This window comes from Pseudochaenichthys georgianus, chromosome 7 (genome assembly GCF_902827115.2).
Source record: "Pseudochaenichthys georgianus chromosome 7, fPseGeo1.2, whole genome shotgun sequence".
NCBI lineage: Eukaryota > Metazoa > Chordata > Actinopteri > Perciformes > Channichthyidae > Pseudochaenichthys > Pseudochaenichthys georgianus.
The window spans coordinates 3452629-3480335 of NC_047509.1; the positions used below are offsets into that span (position 1 = coordinate 3452629).

At 43.2% G+C, this 27707-nt stretch overlaps 1 protein-coding gene and 31 non-coding genes across 32 annotated transcripts in view; all 32 read right to left on the minus strand.

The window, feature by feature from the left end:
• itpr3 (inositol 1,4,5-trisphosphate receptor, type 3) overlaps nucleotides 1-27707 on the minus strand; it is a 114819-nt gene that overhangs the window by 53895 nt on the left and 33217 nt on the right. The window contains exons 6-20 of the mRNA XM_034086586.2: nucleotides 25736-25834; nucleotides 25551-25634; nucleotides 24862-25008; nucleotides 24634-24729; nucleotides 24169-24213; nucleotides 23861-24000; nucleotides 23322-23421; nucleotides 22938-23098; nucleotides 21603-21744; nucleotides 21351-21515; nucleotides 20409-20581; nucleotides 20208-20327; nucleotides 19471-19546; nucleotides 18642-18757; nucleotides 17390-17641 (exon numbers count right to left, since the gene is read on the minus strand). Coding sequence (XP_033942477.1) covers nucleotides 17390-17641; nucleotides 18642-18757; nucleotides 19471-19546; nucleotides 20208-20327; nucleotides 20409-20581; nucleotides 21351-21515; nucleotides 21603-21744; nucleotides 22938-23098; nucleotides 23322-23421; nucleotides 23861-24000; nucleotides 24169-24213; nucleotides 24634-24729; nucleotides 24862-25008; nucleotides 25551-25634; nucleotides 25736-25834 — 1916 coding nt within the window. The remainder of the gene's footprint in view (nucleotides 1-17389; nucleotides 17642-18641; nucleotides 18758-19470; nucleotides 19547-20207; nucleotides 20328-20408; nucleotides 20582-21350; nucleotides 21516-21602; nucleotides 21745-22937; nucleotides 23099-23321; nucleotides 23422-23860; nucleotides 24001-24168; nucleotides 24214-24633; nucleotides 24730-24861; nucleotides 25009-25550; nucleotides 25635-25735; nucleotides 25835-27707) is intronic.
• trnak-uuu (transfer RNA lysine (anticodon UUU)) lies at nucleotides 181-253 on the minus strand. Its single transcript has one exon. It is a non-coding gene; the product is annotated as a tRNA-Lys (tRNA).
• trnak-uuu (transfer RNA lysine (anticodon UUU)) lies at nucleotides 544-616 on the minus strand. The gene has a single exon. It is a non-coding gene; the product is annotated as a tRNA-Lys (tRNA).
• Nucleotides 907-979, minus strand: trnak-uuu (transfer RNA lysine (anticodon UUU)). Its single transcript has one exon. It is a non-coding gene; the product is annotated as a tRNA-Lys (tRNA).
• trnak-uuu (transfer RNA lysine (anticodon UUU)) lies at nucleotides 1270-1342 on the minus strand. The gene has a single exon. It is a non-coding gene; the product is annotated as a tRNA-Lys (tRNA).
• Nucleotides 1633-1705, minus strand: trnak-uuu (transfer RNA lysine (anticodon UUU)). The gene has a single exon. It is a non-coding gene; the product is annotated as a tRNA-Lys (tRNA).
• On the minus strand, nucleotides 2360-2432 carry trnak-uuu (transfer RNA lysine (anticodon UUU)). The gene has a single exon. It is a non-coding gene; the product is annotated as a tRNA-Lys (tRNA).
• Nucleotides 2723-2795, minus strand: trnak-uuu (transfer RNA lysine (anticodon UUU)). Its single transcript has one exon. It is a non-coding gene; the product is annotated as a tRNA-Lys (tRNA).
• trnak-uuu (transfer RNA lysine (anticodon UUU)) lies at nucleotides 2990-3062 on the minus strand. The gene has a single exon. It is a non-coding gene; the product is annotated as a tRNA-Lys (tRNA).
• On the minus strand, nucleotides 3353-3425 carry trnak-uuu (transfer RNA lysine (anticodon UUU)). The gene has a single exon. It is a non-coding gene; the product is annotated as a tRNA-Lys (tRNA).
• On the minus strand, nucleotides 3716-3788 carry trnak-uuu (transfer RNA lysine (anticodon UUU)). Its single transcript has one exon. It is a non-coding gene; the product is annotated as a tRNA-Lys (tRNA).
• Nucleotides 4079-4151, minus strand: trnak-uuu (transfer RNA lysine (anticodon UUU)). The gene has a single exon. It is a non-coding gene; the product is annotated as a tRNA-Lys (tRNA).
• Nucleotides 4442-4514, minus strand: trnak-uuu (transfer RNA lysine (anticodon UUU)). The gene has a single exon. It is a non-coding gene; the product is annotated as a tRNA-Lys (tRNA).
• On the minus strand, nucleotides 4888-4960 carry trnak-uuu (transfer RNA lysine (anticodon UUU)). The gene has a single exon. It is a non-coding gene; the product is annotated as a tRNA-Lys (tRNA).
• On the minus strand, nucleotides 5155-5227 carry trnak-uuu (transfer RNA lysine (anticodon UUU)). Its single transcript has one exon. It is a non-coding gene; the product is annotated as a tRNA-Lys (tRNA).
• On the minus strand, nucleotides 5518-5590 carry trnak-uuu (transfer RNA lysine (anticodon UUU)). Its single transcript has one exon. It is a non-coding gene; the product is annotated as a tRNA-Lys (tRNA).
• Nucleotides 5881-5953, minus strand: trnak-uuu (transfer RNA lysine (anticodon UUU)). Its single transcript has one exon. It is a non-coding gene; the product is annotated as a tRNA-Lys (tRNA).
• Nucleotides 6400-6472, minus strand: trnak-uuu (transfer RNA lysine (anticodon UUU)). Its single transcript has one exon. It is a non-coding gene; the product is annotated as a tRNA-Lys (tRNA).
• trnak-uuu (transfer RNA lysine (anticodon UUU)) lies at nucleotides 6667-6739 on the minus strand. The gene has a single exon. It is a non-coding gene; the product is annotated as a tRNA-Lys (tRNA).
• On the minus strand, nucleotides 7032-7104 carry trnak-uuu (transfer RNA lysine (anticodon UUU)). Its single transcript has one exon. It is a non-coding gene; the product is annotated as a tRNA-Lys (tRNA).
• On the minus strand, nucleotides 7395-7467 carry trnak-uuu (transfer RNA lysine (anticodon UUU)). Its single transcript has one exon. It is a non-coding gene; the product is annotated as a tRNA-Lys (tRNA).
• Nucleotides 7758-7830, minus strand: trnak-uuu (transfer RNA lysine (anticodon UUU)). The gene has a single exon. It is a non-coding gene; the product is annotated as a tRNA-Lys (tRNA).
• On the minus strand, nucleotides 8121-8193 carry trnak-uuu (transfer RNA lysine (anticodon UUU)). The gene has a single exon. It is a non-coding gene; the product is annotated as a tRNA-Lys (tRNA).
• trnak-uuu (transfer RNA lysine (anticodon UUU)) lies at nucleotides 8484-8556 on the minus strand. Its single transcript has one exon. It is a non-coding gene; the product is annotated as a tRNA-Lys (tRNA).
• Nucleotides 9086-9158, minus strand: trnak-uuu (transfer RNA lysine (anticodon UUU)). Its single transcript has one exon. It is a non-coding gene; the product is annotated as a tRNA-Lys (tRNA).
• Nucleotides 9784-9856, minus strand: trnak-uuu (transfer RNA lysine (anticodon UUU)). The gene has a single exon. It is a non-coding gene; the product is annotated as a tRNA-Lys (tRNA).
• Nucleotides 10147-10219, minus strand: trnak-uuu (transfer RNA lysine (anticodon UUU)). The gene has a single exon. It is a non-coding gene; the product is annotated as a tRNA-Lys (tRNA).
• trnak-uuu (transfer RNA lysine (anticodon UUU)) lies at nucleotides 10510-10582 on the minus strand. The gene has a single exon. It is a non-coding gene; the product is annotated as a tRNA-Lys (tRNA).
• On the minus strand, nucleotides 10777-10849 carry trnak-uuu (transfer RNA lysine (anticodon UUU)). Its single transcript has one exon. It is a non-coding gene; the product is annotated as a tRNA-Lys (tRNA).
• Nucleotides 11140-11212, minus strand: trnak-uuu (transfer RNA lysine (anticodon UUU)). The gene has a single exon. It is a non-coding gene; the product is annotated as a tRNA-Lys (tRNA).
• Nucleotides 14521-14593, minus strand: trnak-uuu (transfer RNA lysine (anticodon UUU)). The gene has a single exon. It is a non-coding gene; the product is annotated as a tRNA-Lys (tRNA).
• trnak-uuu (transfer RNA lysine (anticodon UUU)) lies at nucleotides 16126-16198 on the minus strand. The gene has a single exon. It is a non-coding gene; the product is annotated as a tRNA-Lys (tRNA).

Below are 27707 nucleotides of genomic sequence, written 5' to 3' on the forward strand. Positions count from 1 at the left end.
TGGTTGAGTGTTAAAGATGAGGCACATATAAATGGGGCCTTGAAGACCTGTGCGAGTGACTTGGATTTATCTAGATACTCTGGAAGGGAACAGACAACCACGAATGCAACAAGCTGACTTTGTCCAGCAGACAAGTGTTAGCTTTAGAGAAGACTTGAGTCACATCACACAATAGATTTACACCTGAACAGGGACTTGAACCCTGGACCCTCAGATTAAAAGTCTGATGCTCTACCGACTGAGCTATCCAGGCTCTGAGAGACACCTTAGCAGTGAAAGGCTGAATACCCACATTTGCATTAAGTATCAGACAATCAAGATAGCTTTCAATGAGATCAGCAATATGCCAACCCGAGAGACCTGTGGTTGAGTGTTAATGACGAGGCACTTATAAATGGGGCCTTGAAGACCTGTGCGAGTGACTTGGATTTATCTAGATAGTCTGGAAGGGAACAGACTACCACGAATGCAACACGAAGACTTTGTCCAGCAGACAAGCGTTAGCTTTAGAGAAGACTTGAGTCACATCACACAATAGATTTACGCCTGAACAGGGACTTGAACCCTGGACCCTCAGATTAAAAGTCTGATGCTCTACCGACTGAGCTATCCAGGCTCTGAGAGACACCTTAGCAGTGAAAGGCTGAATACCCACATTTGCATTAAGTATCAGACAATCAAGATAGCTTTCAATGAGATCAGCAATATGCCGAACCGAGAGATCTGTGGTTGAGTGTTAAAGATGAGGCACATATAAATGGGGCCTTGAAGACCTGTGCGAGTGACTTGGATTTATCTAGATAGTCTGGAAGGGAACAGACAACCACGAATGCAACAAGCTGACTTTGTCCAGCAGACAAGTGTTAGCTTTAGAGAAGACTTGAGTCACATCACACAATAGATTTACGCCTGAACAGGGACTTGAACCCTGGACCCTCAGATTAAAAGTCTGATGCTCTACCGACTGAGCTATCCAGGCTCTGAGAGACACCTTAGCAGTGAAAGGCTGAATACCCACATTTGCATTAAGTATCAGACAATCAAGATAGCTTTCAATGAGATCAGCAATATGCCAACCAGAGAGATCTGTGGTTGAGTGTTAATGATGAGGCACTTATAAATGGGGCCTTGAAGACCTGTGCGAGTGACTTGGATTTATCTAGATAGTCTGGAAGGGAACAGACAACCACGAATGCAACAAGCTGACTTTGTCCAGCAGACAAGTGTTAGCTTTAGAGAAGACTTGAGTCACATCACACAATAGATTTACGCCTGAACAGGGACTTGAACCCTGGACCCTCAGATTAAAAGTCTGATGCTCTACCGACTGAGCTATCCAGGCTCTGAGAGACACCTTAGCAGTGAAAGGCTGAATACCCACATTTGCATTAAGTATCAGACAATCAAGATAGCTTTCAATGAGATCAGCAATATGCCAACCCGAGAGATCTGTGGTTGAGTGTTAAAGATGAGGCACATATAAATGGGGCCTTGAAGACCTGTGCGAGTGACTTGGATTTATCTAGATACTCTGGAAGGGAACAGACAACCACGAATGCAACAAGCTGACTTTGTCCAGCAGACAAGTGTTAGCTTTAGAGAAGACTTGAGTCACATCACACAATAGATTTACGCCTGAACAGGGACTTGAACCCTGGACCCTCAGATTAAAAGTCTGATGCTCTACCGACTGAGCTATCCAGGCTCTGAGAGACACCTTAGCAGTGAAAGGCTGAATACCCACATTTGCATTAAGTATCAGACAATCAAGATAGCTTTCAATGAGATCAGCAACATGCCAACCCGAGAGATCTGTGGTTGAGTGTTAAAGATGAGGCACATATAAATGGGGCCTTGAAGACCTGTGCGAGTGACTTGGATTTATCTAGATAGTCTGGAAAGGAACAGACAACCACGAATGCAACAAGCTGACTTTGTCCAGCAGACAAGTGTTAGCTTTAGAGAAGACTTGAGTAACATCACACAATAGATTTAAGCCTGAACAGGGACTTGAACCCTGGACCCTCAGATTAAAAGTCTGATGCTCTACCGACTGAGCTATCCAGTCTCTGAGAGACACCTTAGCAGTGAAAGGCCGAATATCCACATTTGCATTAAGTATCAGACAATCAAGATAGCTTTCAATGAGATCAGCAATATGCCAACCCGAGAGACCTGTGGTTGAGTGTTAATGACGAGGCACTTATAAATGGGGTCTTGAAGACCTGTGCGAGTGACTTGGATTTATCTCGATAGTCTGGTAGGGAACAGACTACCACAAATGCAACACGAAGACTTTGTCCTAGCAGACAAGCGTTAGCTTTAGAGAAGACTTGAGTCACATCACACAATATATTTACGCCTGAACAGGGACTTGAACCCTGGACCCTCAGATTAAAAGTCTGATGCTCTACCGACTGAGCTATCCAGGCTCTGAGAGACACCTTAGCAGTGAAAGGCTGAATACCCACATTTGCATTAAGTATCAGACAATCAAGATAGCTTTCAATGAGATCAGCAATATGCCAACCCGAGAGACCTGTGGTTGAGTGTTAATGACGAGGCACTTATAAATGGGGCCTTGAAGACCTGTGCGAGTGACTTGGATTTATCTAGATAGTCTGGAAGGGAACAGACAACCACGAATGCAACAAGCTGACTTTGTCCAGCAGACAAGTGTTAGCTTTAGAGAAGACTTGAGTCACATCACACAATAGATTTACGCCTGAACAGGGACTTGAACCCTGGACCCTCAGATTAAAAGTCTGATGCTCTACCGACTGAGCTATCCAGGCTCTGAAAGACACCTTAGCAGTGAAAGTATGCCTACCTACATTTGCATTGAGTATCTTAAAATTCCGGGATAAACGCGATCTGCTCTTTAGTTCCGGGAAATAAAGAGTACCGATGAACTAAGTACTGGGAACTAAGTCTAGCAGACAAGTGTTAGCTTTAGAGAGGACTTGAGTCACCTCACACAATAGATTTACGCCTGAACAGGGACTTGAGCCCTGGACCCTCAGATTAAAAGTCTGATGCTCTACCGACTGAGCTATCCAGGCTCTGAGAGACACTTTAGCAGTGAAAGGCTGAATACCCACATTTGCATTAAGTATCAGACAATCAAGATAGCTTTCAATGAGATCAGCAATATGCCAACCCGAGAGACCTATGGTTGAGTGTTAATGACGAGGCACTTATAAATGGGGTCTTGAAGACCTGTGCGAGTGACTTGGATTTATCTCGATAGTCTGGTTGGGAACAGACTACCACAAATGCAACACGAAGACTTTGTCTAGCAGACAAGTGTTAGCTTTAGAGAAGACTTGAGTCACATCACACAATATATTTACGCCTGAACAGGGACTTGAACCCTGGACCCTCAGATTAAAAGTCTGATGCTCTACCGACTGAGCTATCCAGGCTCTGAGAGACACCTTAGCAGTGAAAGGCTGAATACCCACATTTGCATTAAGTATCAGACAATCAAGATAGCTTTCAATGAGATCAGCAATATGCCAACCCGAGAGATCTGTGGTTGAGTGTTAAAGATGAGGCACATATAAATGGGGCCTTGAAGACCTGTGCGAGTGACTTGGATTTATCTAGATACTCTGGAAGGGAACAGACAACCACGAATGCAACAAGCTGACTTTGTCCAGCAGACAAGTGTTAGCTTTAGAGAAGACTTGAGTCACATCACACAATAGATTTACGCCTGAACAGGGACTTGAACCCTGGACCCTCAGATTAAAAGTCTGATGCTCTACCGACTGAGCTATCCAGGCTCTGAGAGACACCTTAGCAGTGAAAGGCTGAATACCCACATTTGCATTAAGTATCAGACAATCAAGATAGCTTTCAATGAGATCAGCAATATGCCAACCCGAGAGATCTGTGGTTGAGTGTTAAAGATGAGGCACATATAAATGGGGCCTTGAAGACCTGTGCGAGTGACTTGGATTTATCTAGATAGTCTGGAAGGGAACAGACAACCACGAATGCAACAAGCTGACTTTGTCCAGCAGACAAGTGTTAGCTTTAGAGAAGACTTGAGTCACATCACACAATAGATTTAAGCCTGAACAGGGACTTGAACCCTGGACCCTCAGATTAAAAGTCTGATGCTCTACCGACTGAGCTATCCAGGCTCTGAGAGACACCTTAGCAGTGAAAGGCCGAATATCCACATTTGCATTAAGTATCAGACAATCAAGATAGCTTTCAATGAGATCAGCAATATGCCAACCCGAGAGACCTGTGGTTGAGTGTTAATGACGAGGCACTTATAAATGGGGCCTTGAAGACCTGTGCGAGTGACTTGGATTTATCTCGATAGTCTGGTTGGGAACAGACTACCACAAATGCAACACGAAGACTTTGTCTAGCAGACAAGCGTTAGCTTTAGAGAAGACTTGAGTCACATCACACAATATATTTACGCCTGAACAGGGACTTGAACCCTGGACCCTCAGATTAAAAGTCTGATGCTCTACCGACTGAGCTATCCAGGCTCTGAGAGACACCTTAGCAGTGAAAGGCTGAATACCCACATTTGCATTAAGTATCAGACAATCAAGATAGCTTTCAATGAGATCAGCAATATGCCAACCCGAGAGATCTGTGGTTGAGTGTTAAAGATGAGGCACTTATAAATGGGGCCTTGAAGACCTGAGAGATCAGCAATATGCCAACCCGAGAGACCTGTGGTTGAGTGTTAATGACGAGGCACTTATAAATGGGGCCTTGAAGACCTGTGCGAGTGACTTGGATTTATCTAGATAGTCTGGTAGGGAACAGACTACCACAAATGCAACAAGCTGCCTTTGTCTAGCAGACAAGCGTTAGCTTTAGAGAAGACTTGAGTCACATCACACAATATATTTACGCCTGAACAGGGACTTGAACCCTGGACCCTCAGATTAAAAGTCTGATGCTCTACCGACTGAGCTATCCAGGCTCTGAAAGACACCTTAGCAGTGAAAGTATGCCTACCTACATTTGCATTGAGTATCTTAAAATTCCGGGATAAACGCGATCTGCTCTTTAGTTCCGGGAAATAAAGAGTACCGATGAACTAAGTACTGGGAACTAAGTCTAGCAGACAAGTGTTAGCTTTAGAGAGGACTTGAGTCACCTCACACAATAGATTTACGCCTGAACAGGGACTTGAGCCCTGGACCCTCAGATTAAAAGTCTGATGCTCTACCGACTGAGCTATCCAGGCTCTGAGAGACACCTTAGCAGTGAAAGGCTGAATACCCACATTTGCATTAAGTATCAGACAATCAAGATAGCTTTCAATGAGATCAGCAATATGCCAACCCGAGAGATCTGTGGTTGAGTGTTAATGACGAGGCACATATAAATGGGGCCTTGAAGACCTGTGCGAGTGACTTGGATTTATCTAGATAGTCTGGAAGGGAACAGACAACCGCGAATGCAACAAGCTGACTTTGTCCAGCAGACAAGTGTTAGCTTTAGAGAAGACTTGAGTCACATCACACAATAGATTTACGCCTGAACAGGGACTTGAACCCTGGACCCTCAGATTAAAAGTCTGATGCTCTACCGACTGAGCTATCCAGGCTCTGAGAGACACCTTAGCAGTGAAAGGCTGAATACCCACATTTGCATTAAGTATCAGACAATCAAGATAGCTTTCAATGAGATCAGCAATATGCCAACCCGAGAGATCTGTGGTTGAGTGTTAAAGATGAGGCACATATAAATGGGGCCTTGAAGACCTGTGCGAGTGACTTGGATTTATCTAGATAGTCTGGAAGGGAACAGACAACCACGAATGCAACAAGCTGACTTTGTCCAGCAGACAAGTGTTAGCTTTAGAGAAGACTTGAGTCACATCACACAATAGATTTACGCCTGAACAGGGACTTGAACCCTGGACCCTCAGATTAAAAGTCTGATGCTCTACCGACTGAGCTATCCAGGCTCTGAGAGACACCTTAGCAGTGAAAGGCTGAATACCCACATTTGCATTAAGTATCAGACAATCAAGATAGCTTTCAATGAGATCAGCAATATGCCAACCCGAGAGATCTGTGGTTGAGTGTTAAGACTGAGGCACTTATAAATGGGGCTACCAGGCTCTGAGAGACACCTTAGCAGTGAAAGGCTGAATACCCACATTTGCATTAAGTATCAGACAATCAAGATAGCTTTCAATGAGATCAGCAATATGCCGAACCGAGAGACCTGTGGTTGAGTGTTAATGATGAGGCACTTATAAATGGGGCCTTGAAGACCTGTGCGAGTGACTTGGATTTATCTAGATAGTCTGGAAGGGAACAGACTACCACAAATGCAACAAGAAGACTTTGTCCAGCAGACAAGTGTTAGCTTTAGAGAAGACTTGAGTCACATCACACAATAGATTTACGCCTGAACAGGGACTTGAACCCTGGACCCTCAGATTAAAAGTCTGATGCTCTACCGACTGAGCTATCCAGGCTCTGAAAGACACCTTAGCAGTGAAAGTATGCCTACCTACATTTGCATTGAGTATCTGAAAATTCCGGGATAAACGCGATCTGCTCTTTAGTTCCGGGAAATAAAGAGTACCGATGAACTAAGTACTGGGAACTAAGTCTAGCAGACAAGTGTTAGCTTTAGAGAGGACTTGAGTCACCTCACACAATAGATTTACGCCTGAACAGGGACTTGAGCCCTGGACCCTCAGATTAAAAGTCTGATGCTCTACCGACTGAGCTATCCAGGCTCTGAGAGACACCTTAGCAGTGAAAGGCTGAATACCCACATTTGCATTAAGTATCAGACAATCAAGATAGCTTTCAATGAGATCAGCAATATGCCAACCCGAGAGATCTGTGGTTGAGTGTTAAAGATGAGGCACATATAAATGGGGCCTTGAAGACCTGTGCGAGTGACTTGGATTTATCTAGATAGTCTGGTAAGGGAACAGACTACCACAAATGCAACACGAATGACTTTGTCCAGCAGACAAGTGTTAGCTTTAGAGAAGACTTGAGTCACATCACACAATATATTTACGCCTGAACAGGGACTTGAACCCTGGACCCTCAGATTAAAAGTCTGATGCTCTACCGACTGAGCTATCCAGGCTCTGAGAGACACCTTAGCAGTGAAAGGCTGAATACCCACATTTGCATTAAGTATCAGACAATCAAGATAGCTTTCAATGAGATCAGCAATATGCCAACCCGAGAGATCTGTGGTTGAGTGTTAAAGATGAGGCACATATAAATGGGGCCTTGAAGACCTGTGCGAGTGACTTGGATTTATCTAGATAGTCTGGAAGGGAACAGACAACCACGAATGCAACAAGCTGACTTTGTCCAGCAGACAAGTGTTAGCTTTAGAGAAGACTTGAGTCACATCACACAATAGATTTACACCTGAACAGGGACTTGAACCCTGGACCCTCAGATTAAAAGTCTGATGCTCTACCGACTGAGCTATCCAGGCTCTGAGAGACACCTTAGCAGTGAAAGGCTGAATACCCATGTTTGCATTAAGTATCAGACAATCAAGATAGCTTTCAATGAGATCAGCAATATGCCAACCCGAGAGATCGGTGGTTGAGTGTTAAAGATGAGGCACTTATAAATGGGGCCTTGAAGACCTGTGCGAGTGACTTGGATTGATCTAGATAGTCTGGAAGGGAACAGACAACCACGAATGCAACAAGCTGACTTTGTCCAGCAGACAAGTGTTAGCTTTAGAGAAGACTTGAGTCACATCACACAATATATTTACGCCTGAACAGGGACTTGAACCCTGGACCCTCAGATTAAAAGTCTGATGCTCTACCGACTGAGCTATCCAGGCTCTGAGAGACACCTTAGCAGTGAAAGGCTGAATACCCACATTTGCATTAAGTATCAGACAATCAAGATAGCTTTCAATGAGATCAGCAATATGCCAACCCGAGAGATCTGTGGTTGAGTGTTAAAGATGAGGCACTTATAAATGGGGCCTTGAAGACCTGTGCGAGTGACTTGGATTTATCTAGATAGTCTGGAAGGGAACAGACAACCACGAATGCAACAAGCTGACTTTGTCCAGCAGACAAGTGTTAGCTTTAGAGAAGACTTGAGTCACATCACACAATAGATTTACGCCTGAACAGGGACTTGAACCCTGGACCCTCAGATTAAAAGTCTGATGCTCTACCGACTGAGCTATCCAGGCTCTGAGAGACACCTTAGCAGTGAAAGGCTGAATACCCACATTTGCATTAAGTATCCGACAATCAAGATAGCTTTCAATGAGATCAGCAATATGCCAACCCGAGAGATCTGTGGTTGAGTGTTAAAGATGAGGCACTTATAAATGGGGCCTTGAAGACCTGTGCGAGTGACTTGGATTTATCTAGATAGTCTGGAAGGGAACAGACTACCACAAATGCAACAAGAAGACTTTGTCCAGCAGACAAGCGTTAGCTTTAGAGAAGACTTGAGTCACATCACACAATAGATTTACGCCTGAACAGGGACTTGAACCCTGGACCCTCAGATTAAAAGTCTGATGCTCTACCGACTGAGCTATCCAGGCTCTGAAATACACCTTAGCAGTGAAAGTATGCCAACCTACATTTGCATTGAGTATCTGAAAATTACGGGATAAACGCGATCTGCTCTTTAGTTCCGGGAAATAAAGAGTACCGATGAACTAAGTACTGGGAACTAAGTCTAGCAGACAAGTGTTAGCTTTAGAGAAGACTTGAGTCACATCACATAATAGATTTACGCCAGATTAAAAGTCTGATGCTCTACCGACTGAGCTATCCAGGCTCTGAGAGACACCTTAGCAGTGAAAGGCTGAATACCCATGTTTGCATTAAGTATCAGACAATCAAGATAGCTTTTAATGAGATCAGCAATATGCCAACCCGAGAGATCTGTGGTTGAGTGTTAAAGATGAGGCACATATAAATGGGGCCATGAAGACCTGTGCGAGTGACTTGTATTTATCTAGATAGTCTGGAAGGGAACAGACAACCACGAATGCAACAAGCTGACTTTGTCCAGCAGACAAGTGTTAGCTTTAAAGAAGACTTGAGTCACATCACACAATATATTTACACCTGAACAGGGACTTGAACCCTGGACCCTCAGATTAAAAGTCTGATGCTCTACCGACTGAGCTATCCAGGCTCTGAGAAACACCTTAGCAGTGAAAGGCTGAATACCCACATTTGCATTAAGTATCAGACAATCAAGATAGCTTTCAATGAGATCAGCAATATGCCAACCCGAGAGATCTGTGGTTGAGTGTTAAAGATGAGGCACATATAAATGGGGCCTTGAAGACCTGTGCGAGTGACTTGGATTTATCTAGATAGTCTGGAAGGGAACAGACAACCACGAATGCAACAATCTGACTTTGTCCAGCAGACAAGTGTTAGCTTTAGAGAAGACTTGAGTCACATCACACAATAGATTTACGCCAGATTAAAAGTCTGATGCTCTACCGACTGAGCTATCCAGGCTCTGAGAGACACCTTAGCAGTGAAAGGCTGAATACCCACATTTGCATTAAGTATCAGACAATCAAGATAGCTTTCAATGAGATCAGCAATATGCCAACCCGAGAGATCTGTGGTTGAGTGTTAAAGATGAGGCACATATAAATGGGGCCATGAAGACCTGTGCGAGTGACTTGTATTTATCTAGATAGTCTGGAAGGGAACAGACAACCACGAATGCAACAAGCTGACTTTGTCCAGCAGACAAGTGTTAGCTTTAGAGAAGACTTGAGTCACATCACACAATAGATTTACGCCTGAACAGGGACTTGAACCCTGGACCCTCAGATTAAAAGTCTGATGCTCTACCGACTGAGCTATCCAGGATCTGAGAGACACCTTAGCAATGAAAGGCTGAATACCCACATTTGCATTAAGTATCAGACAATCAAGATAGCTTTCAATGAGATCAGCAATATGCCAACCCGAGAGATCTGTGGTTGAGTGTTAAAGATGAGGCACTTATAAATGGGGCCTTGAAGACCTGTGCGAGTGACTTGGATTTATCTAGATAGTCTGGAAGGGAACAGACAACCACGAATGCAACAAGCTGACTTTGTCCAGCAGACAAGTGTTAGCTTTAGAGAAGACTTGAGTCACATCACACAATAGATTTACACCTGAACAGGGACTTGAACCCTGGACCCTCAGATTAAAAGTCTGATGCTCTACCGACTGAGCTATCCAGGCTCTGAGAGACACCTTAGCAGTGAAAGGCTGAATACCCACATTTGCATTAAGTATCCGACAATCAAGATAGCTTTCAATGAGATCAGCAATATGCCAACCCGAGAGATCTGTGGTTGAGTGTTAAAGATGAGGCACTTATAAATGGGGCCTTGAAGACCTGTGCGAGTGACTTGGATTTATCTAGATAGTCTGGAAGGGAACAGACTACCACAAATGCAACAAGAAGACTTTGTCCAGCAGACAAGCGTTAGCTTTAGAGAAGACTTGAGTCACATCACACAATAGATTTACACCTGAACAGGGACTTGAACCCTGGACCCTCAGATTAAAAGTCTGATGCTCTACCGACTGAGCTATCCAGGCTCTGAAAGACACCTTAGCAGTGAAAGTATGCCAACCTACATTTGCATTGAGTATCTGAAAATTACGGGATAAACGCGATCTGCTCTTTAGTTCCGGGAAATAAAGAGTACCGATGAACTAAGTACTGGGAACTAAGTCTAGCAGACAAGTGTTAGCTTTAGAGAAGACTTGAGTCACATCACACAATAGATTTACGCCTGAACAGGGACTTGAACCCTGGACCCTCAGATTAAAAGTCTGATGCTCTACCGACTGAGCTATCCAGGCTCTGAGAAACACCTTAGCAGTGAAAGGCTGAATACCCACATTTGCATTAAGTATCAGACAATCAAGATAGCTTTCAATGAGATCAGCAATATGCCAACCCGAGAGATCTGTGGTTGAGTGTTAAAGATGAGGCACATATAAATGGGGCCTTGAAGACCTGTGCGAGTGACTTGGATTTATCTAGATAGTCTGGAAGGGAACAGACAACCACGAATGCAACAAGCTGACTTTGTCCAGCAGACAAGTGTTAGCTTTAGAGAAGACTTGAGTCACATCACACAATAGATTTACGCCTGAACAGGGACTTGAACCCTGGACCCTCAGATTAAAAGTCTGATGCTCTACCGACTGAGCTATCCAGGCTCTGAGAGACACCTTAGCAGTGAAAGGCCGAATACCCACATTTGCATTAAGTATCAGACAATCAAGATAGCTTTCAATGAGATCAGCAATATGCCAACCCGAGAGACCTGTGGTTGAGTGTTAATGACGAGGCACTTATAAATGGGGCCTTGAAGACCTGTGCGAATGACTTGGATTTATCTAGATAGTCTTGTTGGGAACAGACAGTGATGTACCTGAACGCGTTCAATGAACGATCGTTCATGAACGCGTTCATATTTTGGGCGAACGTGAACTGAACGTACTGTATTTCCGCTAGATGAACGTAATTGAGAACGCGTTCATTCTCAGCACTGTATTATAACGGCGTTCAAAAGTGTGCCAGATTTCATATGCCTTTCAGCCGAAATCCCAGTTAAAACACACAGTAAACAGGCTTCAAAATAATGGGGAAAACCACCCAATCAGGCAACAGCAAGCTGCCTGTGACACGTACGCGCCTGTCACCCCTGGCTGTCGCACTAAAATATAAATATATTAAATATATCAGACTCCTCACAACAAACAATGTGGAACCGCGGAACCGGCGAGCATTGAATGAATGAATGAATTAGTATGGACGAAGCCGAGAGCAGCTGGAGCAGCACTCGCTCAGAGTGAGACTCTACGGCAGGGGTGGGGAACCTCTGGCCTCCGGGCCGTATACGGCCCGCGAGACAATTTGGTACGGCCCTCGATGTCATTTATAAACACACGCAAAAAATTAAAAAATTAAAGAAATCTAGACCGCAAACAAATTAAACAAGCGAGTGCCTGTTTTTCCTGGCCAAGGTCAGGGTCCTTGAACACAACACGAGCCTAACGTGTCATCACGTGGTATATGTCTCGACTGACAGGGGTGCAGTTCTGACGGAGAGCACCAGAACGCCACTCCAGCACTTCAGAAATTGCAGTACCGATAAGTCCATACACATGCCGCAGTTTCTGCGTGTCTGTGTCTTTAGTTGAAAGCCCAGTGGCGATCTGCTCATCTGTCATACTGATCAGACAGTCAATAACTGTGTTGTTATCATTAGCATCTGGTTAGCTAGCTATGCTAACGAATATAAGAAGCTTTTTCTACAACCAGTGAGGTAAAGGCACATCTTTATATGATCATTATAGTTATAAAAAAAATAAGAGAATAAAGTAAACAGGTATAAAATACTATATGACAGTTATTAATAAAGAAGAATACAGTTTGAAAGGCATCACACTACACAGCCTCCCCGGGAAAGTTTACTCCAAGGTACTTGAAAGGAGGGTCATGCCGATTGTCGAACCTCAGATTGAGGAGGAACAATGCGGATTCCGTCCTGGTCGTGGAATGACGGATCAGCTTTTTACTCTCGCAAGGATCCTTGAGGGGGCCTGGGAGTACGCTTATCCGGTCTACATGTGTTTTGTAGACTTGGAGAAGGCGTATGACCGGGTTCCCAGGGAGTTACTGTGGGAGGTGCTGCGGGAGTATGGGGTGAGGGGGTCTCTACTCAGGGCCATCCAATCTCTGTACTCCCAAAGCGAGAGCTGTGTCCGGGTCCTCGGCAGTAAGTCGGACCCATTTCCGGTGAGGGTTGGCCTCCGCCAGGGCTGCGCTTTGTCACCAATCCTGTTTGTAATATACATGGATCGGATTTCGAGGCGTAGTCGTGGGGGGGGGGGGGTCTGCAGTTCGGTGGACTAAGGATTGCACCACTGCTTTTTGCAGATGATGTGGTTCTGATGGCTTCATCGGTCTGCGACCTTCAGCACTCACTGGATCGGTTCGCAACCGAGTGTGAAGTGGCTGGGATGAGGATCAGCACCTCCAAATCTGAGGCCATGGTTCTCAGCAGGAAACCGATGGACTGTCCAATCCAAGTAGGGAATGAGTCCTTACCCCAAGTGAAGGAGTTCAAGTATCTCGGGGTCTTGTTCTCGAGTGAGGGAACAATGGAGCGTGAGATGGGCCGGAGAATCGGAGCAGCGGGAGCGGTATTGCAGTCGCTTTACCGCACCGTTGTAACGAAAAGGGAGCTGAGCCAGAAGGCAAAGCTCTCTGTCTACCGGGCCATTTTCGTTCCTACCCTCACCTACGGTCATGAAGGATGGGTCATGACCGAAAGAACGAGATCGCGGATACAAGCGGCCGAGATGGGTTTCCTCCGCCGGGTGGCTGGTGTCTCCCTTAGAGATAAGGTGAGAAGTTCGGTCATCAGGGAGGGACTCGGAGTTGAGCCGCTCCTCCTTCGCGTCGAAAGAAGCCAGTTGAGGTGGTTCGGGCACCTAGTTAGGATGCCACCTGAGCGCCTCCCTAGGGAGGTGTTCCAGGCACGTCCAGCTGGGAAGAGACCAAGGGGTAGACCTAGGACCAGGTGGAGGGATTATATCTCTTCGCTGGCCTGGGAGCGCCTTGGGATCCCCCAGTCAGAGCTGGTTGATGTCGCCAGGGAAAAGAAAGTTTGGGGCTCTCTGCTGGAACTGCTACCCCCGCGACCCGACCACGGATAAGCGGGAGAAGATGGATGGACAGTTTGAAAGGGGAGTGATTTGTCAAATATCCATAAATTAAAAGAAAATCTGCTTACAGTTGTGTTTGGGTGTTGAGAGATGTGTCCATAGATCTCCTAATGTTGCTCTCAAAGTGCACCAGATTTATGCTTTTAACTTCAACATTTAAAAAAAATCTTCCCAGGGGAGCACGCCACACGTGCATGCATACGCGAGTCATGGTGAGATATCTGGATTAAGAGGTTGCTTTTTCTTTGCACAGAATGAAATGAATGGGCTGTGATTTTTGTTTTTTTAAGCAGAGGTCAATAACTTGTACGGCCCTCTGAGGATATTGTAAAAATTGAAATGGCCCTTGAGAGGAAAAAGGTTCCCCACCCCTGCTCTACGGCGTCGGCGTATGAGCATTTAAAAGAGTTTTACGTTAAAGTCAGTAATGACTCAGATGGAAAAAATCAAACGTTTGCCTGTAAACTGTGTCCGCCCGGTTTGAAAAAGCAAGTCCGTACGTCGACGACGTCGACAACAAACCTTAAACGGCACATTGAGAATAAGCACACGACTAGCCTTTCACGGTATGTGTGAGTGGCGAATAAAAAAGAGAGCCAAAACAGATCCACTACCACCCAAATCCCATTAACATCGTACAGGAGACAAATAATAGCTCGCAGCAACGTATTGAAAAAAGTGAACTTTCCCAACACTGGGAACAGACTACCACAAATGCAACACGAAGACTTTGTCTTGCAGAGAAGTGTTAGCTTTAGAGAGGACTTGAGTAACATCATACCATAGATTTACACCTGAACAGGGACTTGAACCCTGGACCCTCAGATTAAAAGTCTGATGCTCTACCGACTGAGCTATCCAGGCTCTGAAAGACACCTTAGCAGTGAAAGTATGCCTACCTACATTTGCATTGAGTATCTGCAAATTCCAGGATAAACGGGATCTGCTCTTTAGTTCCGATTAACTAAGTACTGGGATCTAAGTACGACAAAGTACTTGGTGTGAAAGCACCTACTAGATTTATCTCATGAACAGGGACTTGAACTCTGGACCCTCAGATTAAAAGTCTGATGCTCTACCGACTGAGCTATCCAGGCTCTGATGAGGCTTTCACACCAGCGCTTTTCAGTTTCTAGCTCCGAGCGGGAGCTTTTCTGGTTCAGCTCCGGTTTCCCTTTTCAGCTCCCGCTCTGTACACACGGCCCACTGGCGCCCCAGAGCTGCCCTTGCTGCGTCATGACGTCACCGCTTACATCGCTGATTTGCCCCCCAACGGCAGCCATTACGGCAGCTCACAACAACAACAACAACTGCGTCGGGTCGATGATCGTGTTGCTTTTAATCACGCAAAGCCAGAATAAATTGAATAACGACTTCTCCAACCTTATACTTTGCTCCAGAGTGCCGTGGTTCATTGTTTATTAATGTGTTTCTGCAGCATTTACCGACCGCTGCAGTGCTGCTCTTCCACGGGAGTTTATTCTCCCGTTAGCTCACACTGCAGCGGCCGCTCTAAAGTATTCACTGTCCGACTCACACAAGCAGCTGATGCATATCCCCAGTTCCCCTTAGCCTAAGTGAATGTGTGTCAGTCTGAATTGACGCTGTTTGGTATCACAACGCTGTTATGAAAGTGTCTCTGGTATAAAACGGGTGATGTTGGCATAGCAACCGAAGCTAAACTGACTACTTGCATCCGATAGCTGCAATAATACAAAACAACACGTCTGCCTCTCTCCCCAATGATCGATAACAGCGAACGGATGGTCAAAGTAAGGCACAAATAAACAGAATCACACGAAGCCTGGTTAGTGTTGCCTGACTTTATAAAGTGTGTTTATAGGCACTACTGCTTGTAGGCAGGCATGACAGTCGACCCATGGGAGGTGGGTTTAGTTTCCTGCACGCCTCGACGTAAGAGAGACGTAAGCGACGTCACCTCTTAGCTCCAAAGCTCTTGCCTCTGGACCGACAATTTTTTGGAGCTGGAAATGAAGCGGATTCCGGAGCTAAGAGCCGGCGCAGCTCCGGTGTGAACTGGAAAACCCAGCGCTTTTCAGGCTCTAGCTCCGAGCCGGAGCTGAAAAGGCGCTGGTGTGAAAGGGGCAACAGAGACACTTTAGCATTGAAAGGCTGAATACCCACATTTGCATTAAGTATCAGACAATCAAGACAGCTTTCAATGAGATCAGCAATATGCCAACCCGAGAGACCTGTGGTTGAGTGTTAAAGATGAGGCACATATAAATGGGGCCTTGAAGACCTGTGCAAGTGACTTGGATTTATCTAGATAGTCTGGTAGGGAACAGACTACCACAAATGCAACACGAAGACTTTGTCTTGCAGACAAGTGTTAGCTTTAGAGAGGACTTGAGTCACATCACACAATATATTTACGCCTGAACAGGGACTTGAACCCTGGACCCTCAGATTAAAAGCCTGATGCTCTACCGACTGAGCTATCCAGGCTCTGAGAGACACCTTAGCAGTGAAAGTATGCCTACCTACATTTGCAAGGAGATCAGCAATGTGGCAACCAGAGAGATCTGTGGTTAAGTGTAAATGATGAGGCACTTATAAATGGGGCCTTGAAGACCTGTGAGTGTTACTTGGATGCACCTAGATATTCTGGTAGGAAACAGACTACCACGAATGTAACAAGCAGACTTTGTCTAATAGACGAATGTTAGCTTTAGAAAGGACTTGAGTGACACAATAGACGTAGCGCCTGAACAGGGACCCTCAGATTAAAAGTATGATGTTCTACCGACTGAGCTATCCAGGCTTCAAACTGATCATCCTCTGGTCACTTCACCTGCAACATGAGATTTGACAGACATTTGTGGTCCAAACAAAGGTTTTCTCACAAATTGGGCATTAAACACCTGTGAAAGTGAGGTGCATGTACTCAGGCAGAAGCTGTGTTGAACACAGGCGAAGAAGCCTTTAAAAAGCTGAGATAATCACCCAAAGTCCAAATCCCAAACTAGGTTGATAACGCACCATATTACCAGTTCGTAGACATTAAATATATTTCAGAGGATAAATGTTATGTTTCTCTGACAGCTATATAGGCTCCATGTGCCTTAAATCCAGTAAACCTTTTAGGCAAGATAAAAAACACACCCTCCACAATCCCCATTGCTTGAATATTAAAAGTCCCCTATTATACTGTTTTTCATCAATATATTATAGGTCTCCGATATATACAAAACATGTCTCAGAAGTGTTTGGCTCGAAACACCAAACAGATCATTGCAGCATTACCCATAATCCCCTCTGTTTCAGCTCCATTTCAAACGTGCTCATTCTCTGTCTGTTACTTTAGATGACAACAAGGAGCCCCTCCCCACACCTCTCTGAGAGATATTTGGTTAAAAAGAACACGATGGTGCTCTAGGAGGAGATTCAGGTGATAAGGTGGGAGGGGGGTTACCTTGGTGATTAGCTAATGGCTACACAAGCCAACAAATCGTTATGACATCATAAAGTGGCCGAAATATGATCAGCTCATTTTCAGCTTTTTATATAAATGCATCAGGACAAAAAGGGAGCGAATCTTTTTTCCTGAAACTTTCAGAATCTCTTTACACAGAGGGGACACATGTTGACAGGAAAAAGTGGATTTTGCATAATAGATGACCTTTAAAATCGACCTACTCTTTGATGGTGATGGAGGAGGGGATCTCGGTCCAGAGGCGAGCGAACTTCACAGGGGTCACCAGCTCCTGAGGGTCCCGATCTACGTGGGCGTGGAGCATGAGGCGGCAGAAGGAGGCCCGGAGGTCAAAGGGCAGCGTCTCGTCCATCATGCACAGGAAGATGAGCTCCACATCCAGCTGCTTGGAGATCTCGTCTATCGCCAGATACTGACGGTCCAGACACATCCGGGCAAAGAGCTTCAGCTGGTACCTGAGGAAACACAAAGAGAGAGACTCTGCTTTCTTATTCTTATTCTTTAATTCTCTAATACTAACTAATAACACTCTCTAATAATAACTTATAACACTCCTTGTTGTTAACCACCAACTATGTGCAATGTGTGCAATATGTGCAATATGTGCAATATGTGCAATATGTGCAATATGTGCAATATGTGCAATATGTGCAATATGTGCAATTTTCTTATTATGTGCAATATGTATATATATATGCCGTTAATAACTGTGCAATATATACCTGGCTGTTTTTTTGTAAATTGTGTAACCTTGTCCCCCAGTCAGAGCTGGTTGATGAGGGAAAAGAAAGTTTGGGGCTCTCTGCTGGAACTGCTACCCCCGCGACCCGACCACGGATAAGCGGGAGAAGATGGATGGATGGTGTAACCTTGTCTTTATTATAATTTTGTTATCTTTAATATTTTTTTTATGCATGCTACTTAGGTAACATTAAGATGTATTTGGATCTTTTCTGCTGAAACAATGTAAATGTCCCCTCTGTGGCACTAATAAAGGTATTCTAATTCTGATATATTAGGATCCCCATTAGCACTAGCGTGAGCATTGGTTATTCTTCCTCACACACAAACAAAACTAAAACAAAACAGTTAATAATGTCATGCAATTTACAATGCTATATGAAGTGAAAACTAAAATGGTCATCCAATTTTAGCCATCATAAGGCCAAACAAGAAAATACAAATAATTAAATGAAACATAATAATACAGTACATAGCCACAGGCACAGTTCAATTAAACTTTATAATACTGAGATAATTTTTTAAGCAACCTTTTGAAATGTACTTGAGAATTTTCCTGAGTGACATGGACCGGTAAAGAATTCCAGCCGACCATGGCTCTGAATATGACTGTTTTCTTATATTATCATTCTAGAGTGAACTTGATGTATAAGGGAAGCTAATATTGTGATTGTCATAACATTGTCTGTGGATGACCCCTCCATCTTTGTCTACCTGTAGTAGGTGAGGACGTTCTCATCGTGAGCGTTCCCTTGTCTTGCCTCCTGAGCCAGCTGTCTGATGCCCTTCTCCTGCTTCTCATTGGTCTTGTCTGTCCACACCAGCCACACCTGCAGGAAGAGAATACAACTAGATCAGATTAGACAGAATTCTGCATCCTCAGCTTCATTTGTTAAAGGTCACCTATTATGCAAAATCCACTTTTTCCTGTCTCTTCTACATCAACATGTGTCCCCTCTGTGTAAAGAGACTCTGAAAGTTTCAGGAAAAAAGATTCTCTCACTTTTTGTTCTGATCCATTTCTATAAAAACCTGTCTGAAAATGAGCTGATCAGATTTTGGCCACTTTATGATGTCATAACAATTTTTTGGCTTGTGTAACCATTAGCCAATCAGCAACCAAGGTAACCACCCCCCCCCCCTTAAGCTGTAAACATGGCTTTGTCTATCTATTAGGCAGAGATAAAAACTCTTGAATCTGCAGAAATGCAACGTATTTGAATGTTCTGCTTTCAGACAACTCACGGTCCCATCTTCATCCAGCGCTGGTAAAATGTACACAGCCGTGCTAAACATGTTAAGTAAATGGAAATCTGTTAAATGTATTCTAAGATAGGAGTACCCAAACTTTCTAGTAACTTTGAGACTATGATACAATCCTCGCTGGTTCGATCCTAGCCATGAACCTTTGATGCATTTAATTTCCAACCAAGTGGTATAAAAGACATTTCCATGCCTGATTCATTTGTCATTAGATCTTAGAATTGACAACTTTACAAACCAAGTTAATTACATAATGATAAACAGATGCATTAAGAGTCACCTCGTCATCATCTCCATAGTCTTCCATCCCGATGTATTCTCCACCACCAGGGGTCGCATCTTTGGGGACACGACGTCTGGAAGGGACAAAACAGAAATAAAGTTAAATTATAACATGTTGATATCCTCAGTAGTGTATCTCTGGGATAATTTGCTTGTGCTATTACTTTGCGAGAAATCCCACTTTTACACAGAATTACTGACTGCAATTACAAAGACTGCTAAACACCTGAGCTCTGTTAAGTGCCCCGATAAACATTCCTGTTGTCATCTTGCAATATACAAATGTATATAAATAGTTATCACCGCAATAAACCGTATTTAATTTTGTCTTAATTTACATTATTTAATTTCATACTCTGTTGCAGAATATGGGATATGTACAATATCCCATATTCTATTGACATGTACATAGACTTTTTGCACTACTTTTTATTTTGTATTTTATTATATATGGTGCATTGTTGGAGGAGCTCAGGTCAGAATAATTGTATTTCCATTTATTCGCTGTAGCTTTGTGCATATGTCAATAAAACCTTTGAATCTTGAATTGTTATCATAAGTGTCTTTGCCACTCAACTAAATACGAGTAGAGTTCAACTACAGTGAAGCACAGAGTATATTTCATTCCCAACCTCCCCCTTTAATTTGAATCCAGTGCAAATAAGGCCTTTAATGATGCAAAAATCATTGGTAACTGAGGGGTTACAGATCATCCCTCCCTCTCTCCCTCCTCACTCTGTCTTGATGAGGATATCCTGGTTTTTGGGGTCCAGTACACATTTACAGATGAGCTCCTGGGTGACGGGGATGGCCACGTTGTTGGACACACACAGATCTGACAGGTAGTCCAGAAACCTGTACAAACACAAAATAAGAATAAATATACCAACAACATATTGAGGGCCTCTACCCTCTGCTTCCTCCCTCCATGTGTACCTGGGCTCTCTGTTCTTGCGGACCAGGCTGACGAAGGTCTCCACCTCGGTCTTGGTGATGTGTTTCTCCAGCAGTTTTCGGTTGTTGTGCAGCAGGGCGGTGATGGTGTCCTCAGCCAGGATGTCATAACCGATCTGACTCTGCATCACACCGAACTGCTTCGCTATGTGCTCCTGAAGGGGGAGGAAGGTGAAGTAGACTCAGAAAGTTAAAAAAAGAATAACTGACCAGGGAAGTCATTTATATTTAGAATTGTACATAAAGGAAAAAGAAAACAAAATGTGTTATGCTTCTATCAAACAATTCATAATCTCATCATAGTATAAATATATTAAATAATTTATAATAATGATAACAATACCTAAATACAAACTTTTTACAATTTAAATGTTTCAAATTTGGATTGGTCCTTCAACACTAACTTTGGTTAAATTAGGTTTATTTGTCATTCGAGAAAACATCTCACATTTCTCACACATTTGAAAGTCGTTTGTGTCTCTGGAGCAAGCTTTTCAAAATCGAAAAGAAAATATCTCGGCTTGGGCTTCAGACTTTCATTAAAAACTGGACGTTGGTATTTAGGACAACATTGGCGAATTGCCATTTTTATTTTAATCTTTCTCTTGTGAGACCCTCAGCTTTATGTAAGTTCAAGACTAAATTACTGTAGCATCTCTTTTAATGGGAATGCCAAAATTCAGTTTGTTTTACTGATAAGAACAGCAGATAAGAGTATCATCAGCATAGATTACATTACATTACATTGCATTTAGATCGATACAAGATTTTATTTGCATATTTAGAAAACAGAAATGGTCCCAGTACAGAACCCTGGGGTGCACCCTTTGATACAGGAAAACTGTATCTGAACACAAGTAGATTTAACAGATATTTGACAACTTGGGTATTCATCTGCATTATTTTCATCCTCTTCCTCCTCACCTGGTTCTTGCGGTAGTCCTCCTGGGAATGTCGGAGGACTCTATAGCAGAGTCTGAACATGTACTGGTAGGGAGAGTTCTTCTGGTCCGCCAGCTCCTCCAGACGCAGCAGAGGACCCTCCCCTTCCCCCCGGTCCTTAAAGGGGGCCTTTAGGATGCCAAAGATCTGAAACACACAATCAAGGAATACTGTAGTCCTGGTTCCTGCATCTGCTTCTTAATTACTTGTACCCGAGTGATTCTTGGATCTCACCTGTTTGAGGATGTTCTGTTCTCTCATCAGTTTCTGTCTCTCTCGGTTGGCTTTGGACATGTTTACATCCAGGACCGCCTGCCCGCTGTTGATGACGTCAGCCACGAAGAAAACCACGTCCTCCAGCAGCTTGATGGCAAACCTGACCGGCAATTTTTTATGTATATTAAGTATTCCTCTAAGTCAGTCTTCCTGTATGTACTTGCTTATTTTCTTGTGTAATTTCTCGGTTTACTGAATTTCTCTGAAAAGTTTTTAGTTTTTAGTTTTTATCTGTACTCTCTACTTAATATAAAAATCAAAAACTCTGCTACTGCGACATGCTACTTTTTCTTGAATGTTACAAATAAATAAATGTATCTTAGGCTGGAGCCACACAAGGACGATAACGCAAATGGACCGAAATCGATATCAAAAAAGTCTTCCGTCCACACGCAATAGGCACCAGAAACGTGTCCGTTCACACGAGACCGCTCGAAAGCGCTGGAGATGCTGTAGTACATATGACAGGCCTGTAAGTGGCGCTGTACTCCGGCCATAAAAGCAGCGAAGAAGACTTCCCGTGCATGGTTGCCATGGTTGCCTTTCTGTTTATTCTCCGCTGTGGCTCTTTTTCTCCCTCCCCAAGGCAAGCGTGTGCTCCTGCTGTAATTCTCTCCGGTAGTCCACCAGCAGATAAAAAACACCCACCTCTCCGCCTCTTCCAAGGGACGAGGGGACCGTGCGGCAGAGTTTCAGTTTGATTTTTTTTCGCCGGTCAACATGTCCGTTAAAGTTTAAATCCTTCGGACAAAATTAGAAAAGTGCCGGTCAGAGGTCTTATTTGTTATTTATTGAGCTTTATAACTAATTGATAACGACTATATAAGAATACAAAACGGAGCCTCTCTTTTCCTCCCCCTCTTCTGACAGCCCAGCAGCTGATCTCTGAGCAGGAGAGGTGGGGAGAGGCGGGGTTATTGCTTCAACGTTATCAGGAAATGATCGTATAGGCGTAAACACGGAGCCGTTTGCCCCCCCAGAGTGTTTCGTTCGCAGATCCAGACCCGTTATCGTTATCATTTTATGCGTTTCCATGTCGGCCTCGTGTGGCCGAACCGTCTATATGATAGAGAACTGTAGCGGATATGACCGTTATCGTCCTCGTGTGGCTGGGGCTTTAATCTACATCAGCTAGGTCATGGCGGAATAACCATAAGGAATTTGACAATTTCAGATAAAACAAATTCATAGGGAGATAAAAGTATTTCCTGAAGGCATGCAAACAGATAGAGTAGATACGCTTCCTATTATATACAAAAAAACCACACATCACATTGACACACAGTAACCTACCGGCGGTCGTTCTGGCTGATGAAGCCCTGTCCGAACTGGTCCACCACGGTGCTCAGCATGGCGCTGGCATCGTTAGCGAAGTCCAGATCTCTGATCTCCATCACAGGAACAGAGACGATGGCAAACGCCTCCTTATCCTCTTTAGTGGGACACGTTCCTAACTGCAGGAAGAGGTACAATAATATCACATACTGAGAAACATTCATCCTTTACTAAAAAACAAACCAAACGTTCTTTCTAAAATAAAACCTGTTTGGGGAAGTTCTGTGAAGATAATTGTTGTCTTAACACAAGCAGAAAAACACATAAAACTGTCAAAGGTATGATACATAAACTAGTGAATTCAAAGCATCTAAGGTAGATTTGAACTAGAGTGGGACTTACCATGAGTCTGATGGGTCTCTCCTCGTCGATATCGATGGGGACGTTGGTGCTCTGGATCCAGGTGTTGGTGCACAGATGTCGTAGTCGTACGTACGAATTTCTGGAAGAAAACAGGTTCAACAGGTTCAAGCCACTGAAGTTGGTTTAGTGTCCTTTATGGTCCTCTTTCAAATGTTTTGAATTAGCTTGTGGTGCTTCACCGGATAAATTAATCTACATACTAATCTGCTGCTAATGTACTTTGCTATTTGGATTACAGTTAAACTGACATACAAATGAAGACTTCCTGTACAATTGTATAATATTTAACCCTGCAAAAAGAAAAGTATATATGCCACATGCAGAATCACAGACTAAGGGACAACAGACGCCTTCGTCATGTTTGCTTATTGCTTGATGAAGAGGATTTAAAATGTGCCTTTTTTCAGTCCAATAAAGTTATACAGATCTTCTAAAAAATCCAAACTTAGTAGAACATATATCCTGTTGTTTTATGCTGTGCTTTAATTCATATTCAATAAACCATAATTGTTCCTTACCGTGGTACGAACGAGTCGGTCTTCTGCAGTGTGGTCGGGTCGAGCTCGAACAGCGAGGCGATGTCGTTCCCATGAGCCACCGCCACCAACTTGTACTTGATCCTCTCGCCGTGGGAGCGCTTGGTGCGACTGCTGTCGACCTACACAGAGGTCAGAGGTCACAGTGAGGCTCAGGAGGTGAAAGGGTTCAAATACACTCTATTTTAAACAGAAGAAGTAATTCAAATAGTTTCTCCAGAGCTGTGTGATATTAACTGTTTAAATCCCACTGGTGTTGATGTGTGACGATGGTAAAGAAGTGAACTCACTACAGATGCCGGCTCTGCACTGTCTCCTTTATATCCCGGGTTTTCCTGCAAAAACAACAACAACAGTTACCCAAAAATATATTATCTAACACAAGAAAACCCCTCAAAAAGAAGATTCTGTAGGGTTACAAATAAATGCAACACAGATTAGAATTATCTATTTACAAGTTATTTGGAATACAACAGGGGTACATTTTGAGTAGCATGAGAGCTTAAGCAATTTAGCAATAAGTCAAACAATAAAATGTTTTAAACTAATCTGCATCTAAATCTAGTAAGTGAGAAACAAGGATTAGTTTCAAAGGCATTCAAATTATATGTATCAGCATTTGATAATTGGTAGATAGTAATGTTTATACTGATGACTTCCTGTTGTGGCAGATCAGCTGTTAATGCTTATAATCCAATCAGAAATCATTCATTCACTCACTCATACATCCTTCCACACAGCGTTGCCATGGTTACCTCAGCAGCCAGGTAGTTTCCGGTGGCCAGGTGTTTGAAGCGATAGAGGCTGTTCCAATGTCCCGCCCCCCCACGACAAGGGTCATGATGGACAACCTGACGGACCAATCAGAACACAGAGGGAGTTTGATATAAGTTCAGTGTGTGTGTGTGTGTGTGTGTGTGTGTGTGTGCGTGCGTGCGTGCGTGCGTGTGTGTGTGTGTGTGTATGTGTGTGTGTGTGTGTACCTCGATCTCCCACAGAGCATTGGAGCTGGTGGCTGAGGTGGCAGATTGTCTCAGAGTCGTTCGGAGGAACACGTGGAGTTTGCTCTTGTACTCGTCGCAGGTCAGAAACTTCTCCTGCTCGGCGTGAAACAAACGCACCACCTCGCCCTGAGAGAGAAGAGTTTAACAGGACTTAAAGTATATTTTCTTATTTTCTGCTGAACTACTTCAAGCTCATATTGCAGGAGCCAATTTGCCAAAATCACTGTAATTTATTTCTGGAGTCTTTTGGTCAATGTTGGATGAACTCAGTAATCATGGCATTGTGTTTTGTCCCCACTGCAATTACTTCTTCTGCTTTCCAGCAACAGCTAAGGCTCATGAGTATTGTAGTATTGGCTAAGGCTCATGGGTATTGTAGTATTCAAAGATTTCCAAAAAGCCAAAGTAAAGGAAAAAACGTATTAAAAATTACTATGAGCACAAATTCTAAGACAAATTCTCGCAGCTTTTTTAAAATTCTGATTTGTAATTAAATGTTAGGAGGTTTATTCACACTTTATAGCTGATATAATATCCTTAATTTTAACTGAATCTAAATATATGTGTATCATAGAAAGAGTGTGCTTGTCATTACACATTGGTGCAATCCGGGACACAGGTGCTGTATGTATTGTATGTTCTGCATGCACTGCAGTAAAGTCACTCACTCCTTTGAGGACTTCCTCTCTGTTGTCGCTGAACATCATGAACAGGTTGATCTTCCAGCTGGTGTTGCAGTTCACAGAGTTCACCTGCAGGGGGAGAACAGCTGTTTACTGAGAGTCTCTGATGCAGTCCTCATCAGAACCAGAACTATACTCAGTGTCAGTACTCTGATTGCTCTGCGTCTCACCTCTTTGCAGCCCGGATGGTCGGTCAGCTCGTAGTTTGAGGCGTGCAGCGGCTGCCCGGCGTTCACCGGGTTCAGCATCACTTTGTCTCCAACCACCACCTGAGACACAAACACCGGTCACTAAACACGTTCTGCCCACTATACCTGTTCCAATAAGACATATAGAAAGTCGTAATTATCCCTAAAAGAACCACAAACTGTGAAATTAACCTTAACTGTCGTGAAAAGTGTCAAAGTGCAAATAAGCTTCATTGCAGAACAAAACAATATACTTTATATATATATACTGTATTAAACTATATTGGGAAAAGATCAATATTTTTTTATTATATTCTAAATAAATTCACAATATATATTTTCTCTCTCCCTTTCCCAAAGTATTTGCTTAAATCCAATATAAAATGTTTTGTAAATATCAGATTTAATAATAAACAAAAAATGGAATCAATATAAATTCTGCACAAATATATATATATTTTTTTAAAGGACATAGTGTCAGATATGTTTGTATAAAGTGATATTTTAACAACATTATTATAGCTATTATGATCGTGATCGTGAAGGCCTTGTTGTCATGGGTGTGCCTGTCCAGGGACCGCAGGTGGAACGGAGCTGCTCGCTGTAATCTGACATAAAGCTTCTCTTCTCTTTGAGATCAATGTATTTCTACGCATGGTCCTTGTTCAATAAAGATATATAATTAATTAAGTGCTGATCATGCTCAATCATTGTTGATAACTCTTCTCTACTGTAAGTAGAGGAAAGGTCAAGGAAGATATGGAAAGGTAAGAAGATGATTTTAATGGTGGCCCTGCGGAGAAGATCAGCCGTCACTAAGTAGTTATTATCCTCTGGTGTTTATTATGTAGAACACGCTGTTGCAGATGAGTGCTAATCCGTGTGTTCACATTGTCTCCGTTGGCTCTGAGCTTCCAGAAGGGCTGGATGAAGAGCCAGGAGCCCTCGTTCCCCGTCCCGTCCAGGGTGACCCGCATGGCGTTCTTCTCCAGGAGAGCGGGGAGGCGCTTGTTCACCGTCAGGTACTTATTACTCTTCATGTGCAGCAACTAGAGAGAGAGAGAGAGTTCTTACAAAAATGTGATTATTGTATTGATCAGAATAAAGGACTCTGGCTTCAGGAGCAGCCGATCTGCACTAATGGAAATCATGGAAGAAATTACATCAGCATTGGAAAGTATTAATGTACAATGTGGGTATTTATTGATCTGAAAAAAGCTTTTGACACCGTAGATCATGACATCCTCATATCTAAATTGGAATACGAGGAATAGCTCAGAACTGCATTACATGGTAATACGTCTAATTATATGAAGAGTACATGTTTTGTTTTAAAAGAACTGTGGAATAAACAAATAAATAAAACTTTGGTGCAAGATTCAAGATTTTAAGATGCAAGGCTTTATTGTCATGTGCGCAGCAGCTTCAGTGGAGAAAGCTTAACTCACAGGCTCCTCCCACAACGCAACATGAATATATATATAAGACGTAAAACTAATTAAACAGATACAAATAGTGAAAGAAATAACAATAGAAATGAAATAGTGCAAGATAATGTTTTGAGATGTGCAGGTAAATACAAATAAAAATGAAATAGTGCAAGAAGAGTCTATATACAAGTACATTGAACATGATTTATAGATAAATAAATTGCAAACAGACGAATGTGTTATATATTCTTCCTCAGTCTCACGTTCAGACTCGAACCAGATGTGAGTGTTTCCACTGATACTATTTACTACAGTCATTCTGCAGCTGCTTCATTTCTTTCGACTAGTTTCTCTTGCTGTTATCATGAAATCAGACGGCGTGGAGGCACCAACGTGTCGTCAGGCTCTGCTCATGACATTTAAAAACTGTAACACACTAACAGTAATAATGGCCTCTTTGTCTAAACTGAAGTGTGTGTGTATAAACATGAGGAAGGTGCAGTTTAGTTATTATTTCTACTGTA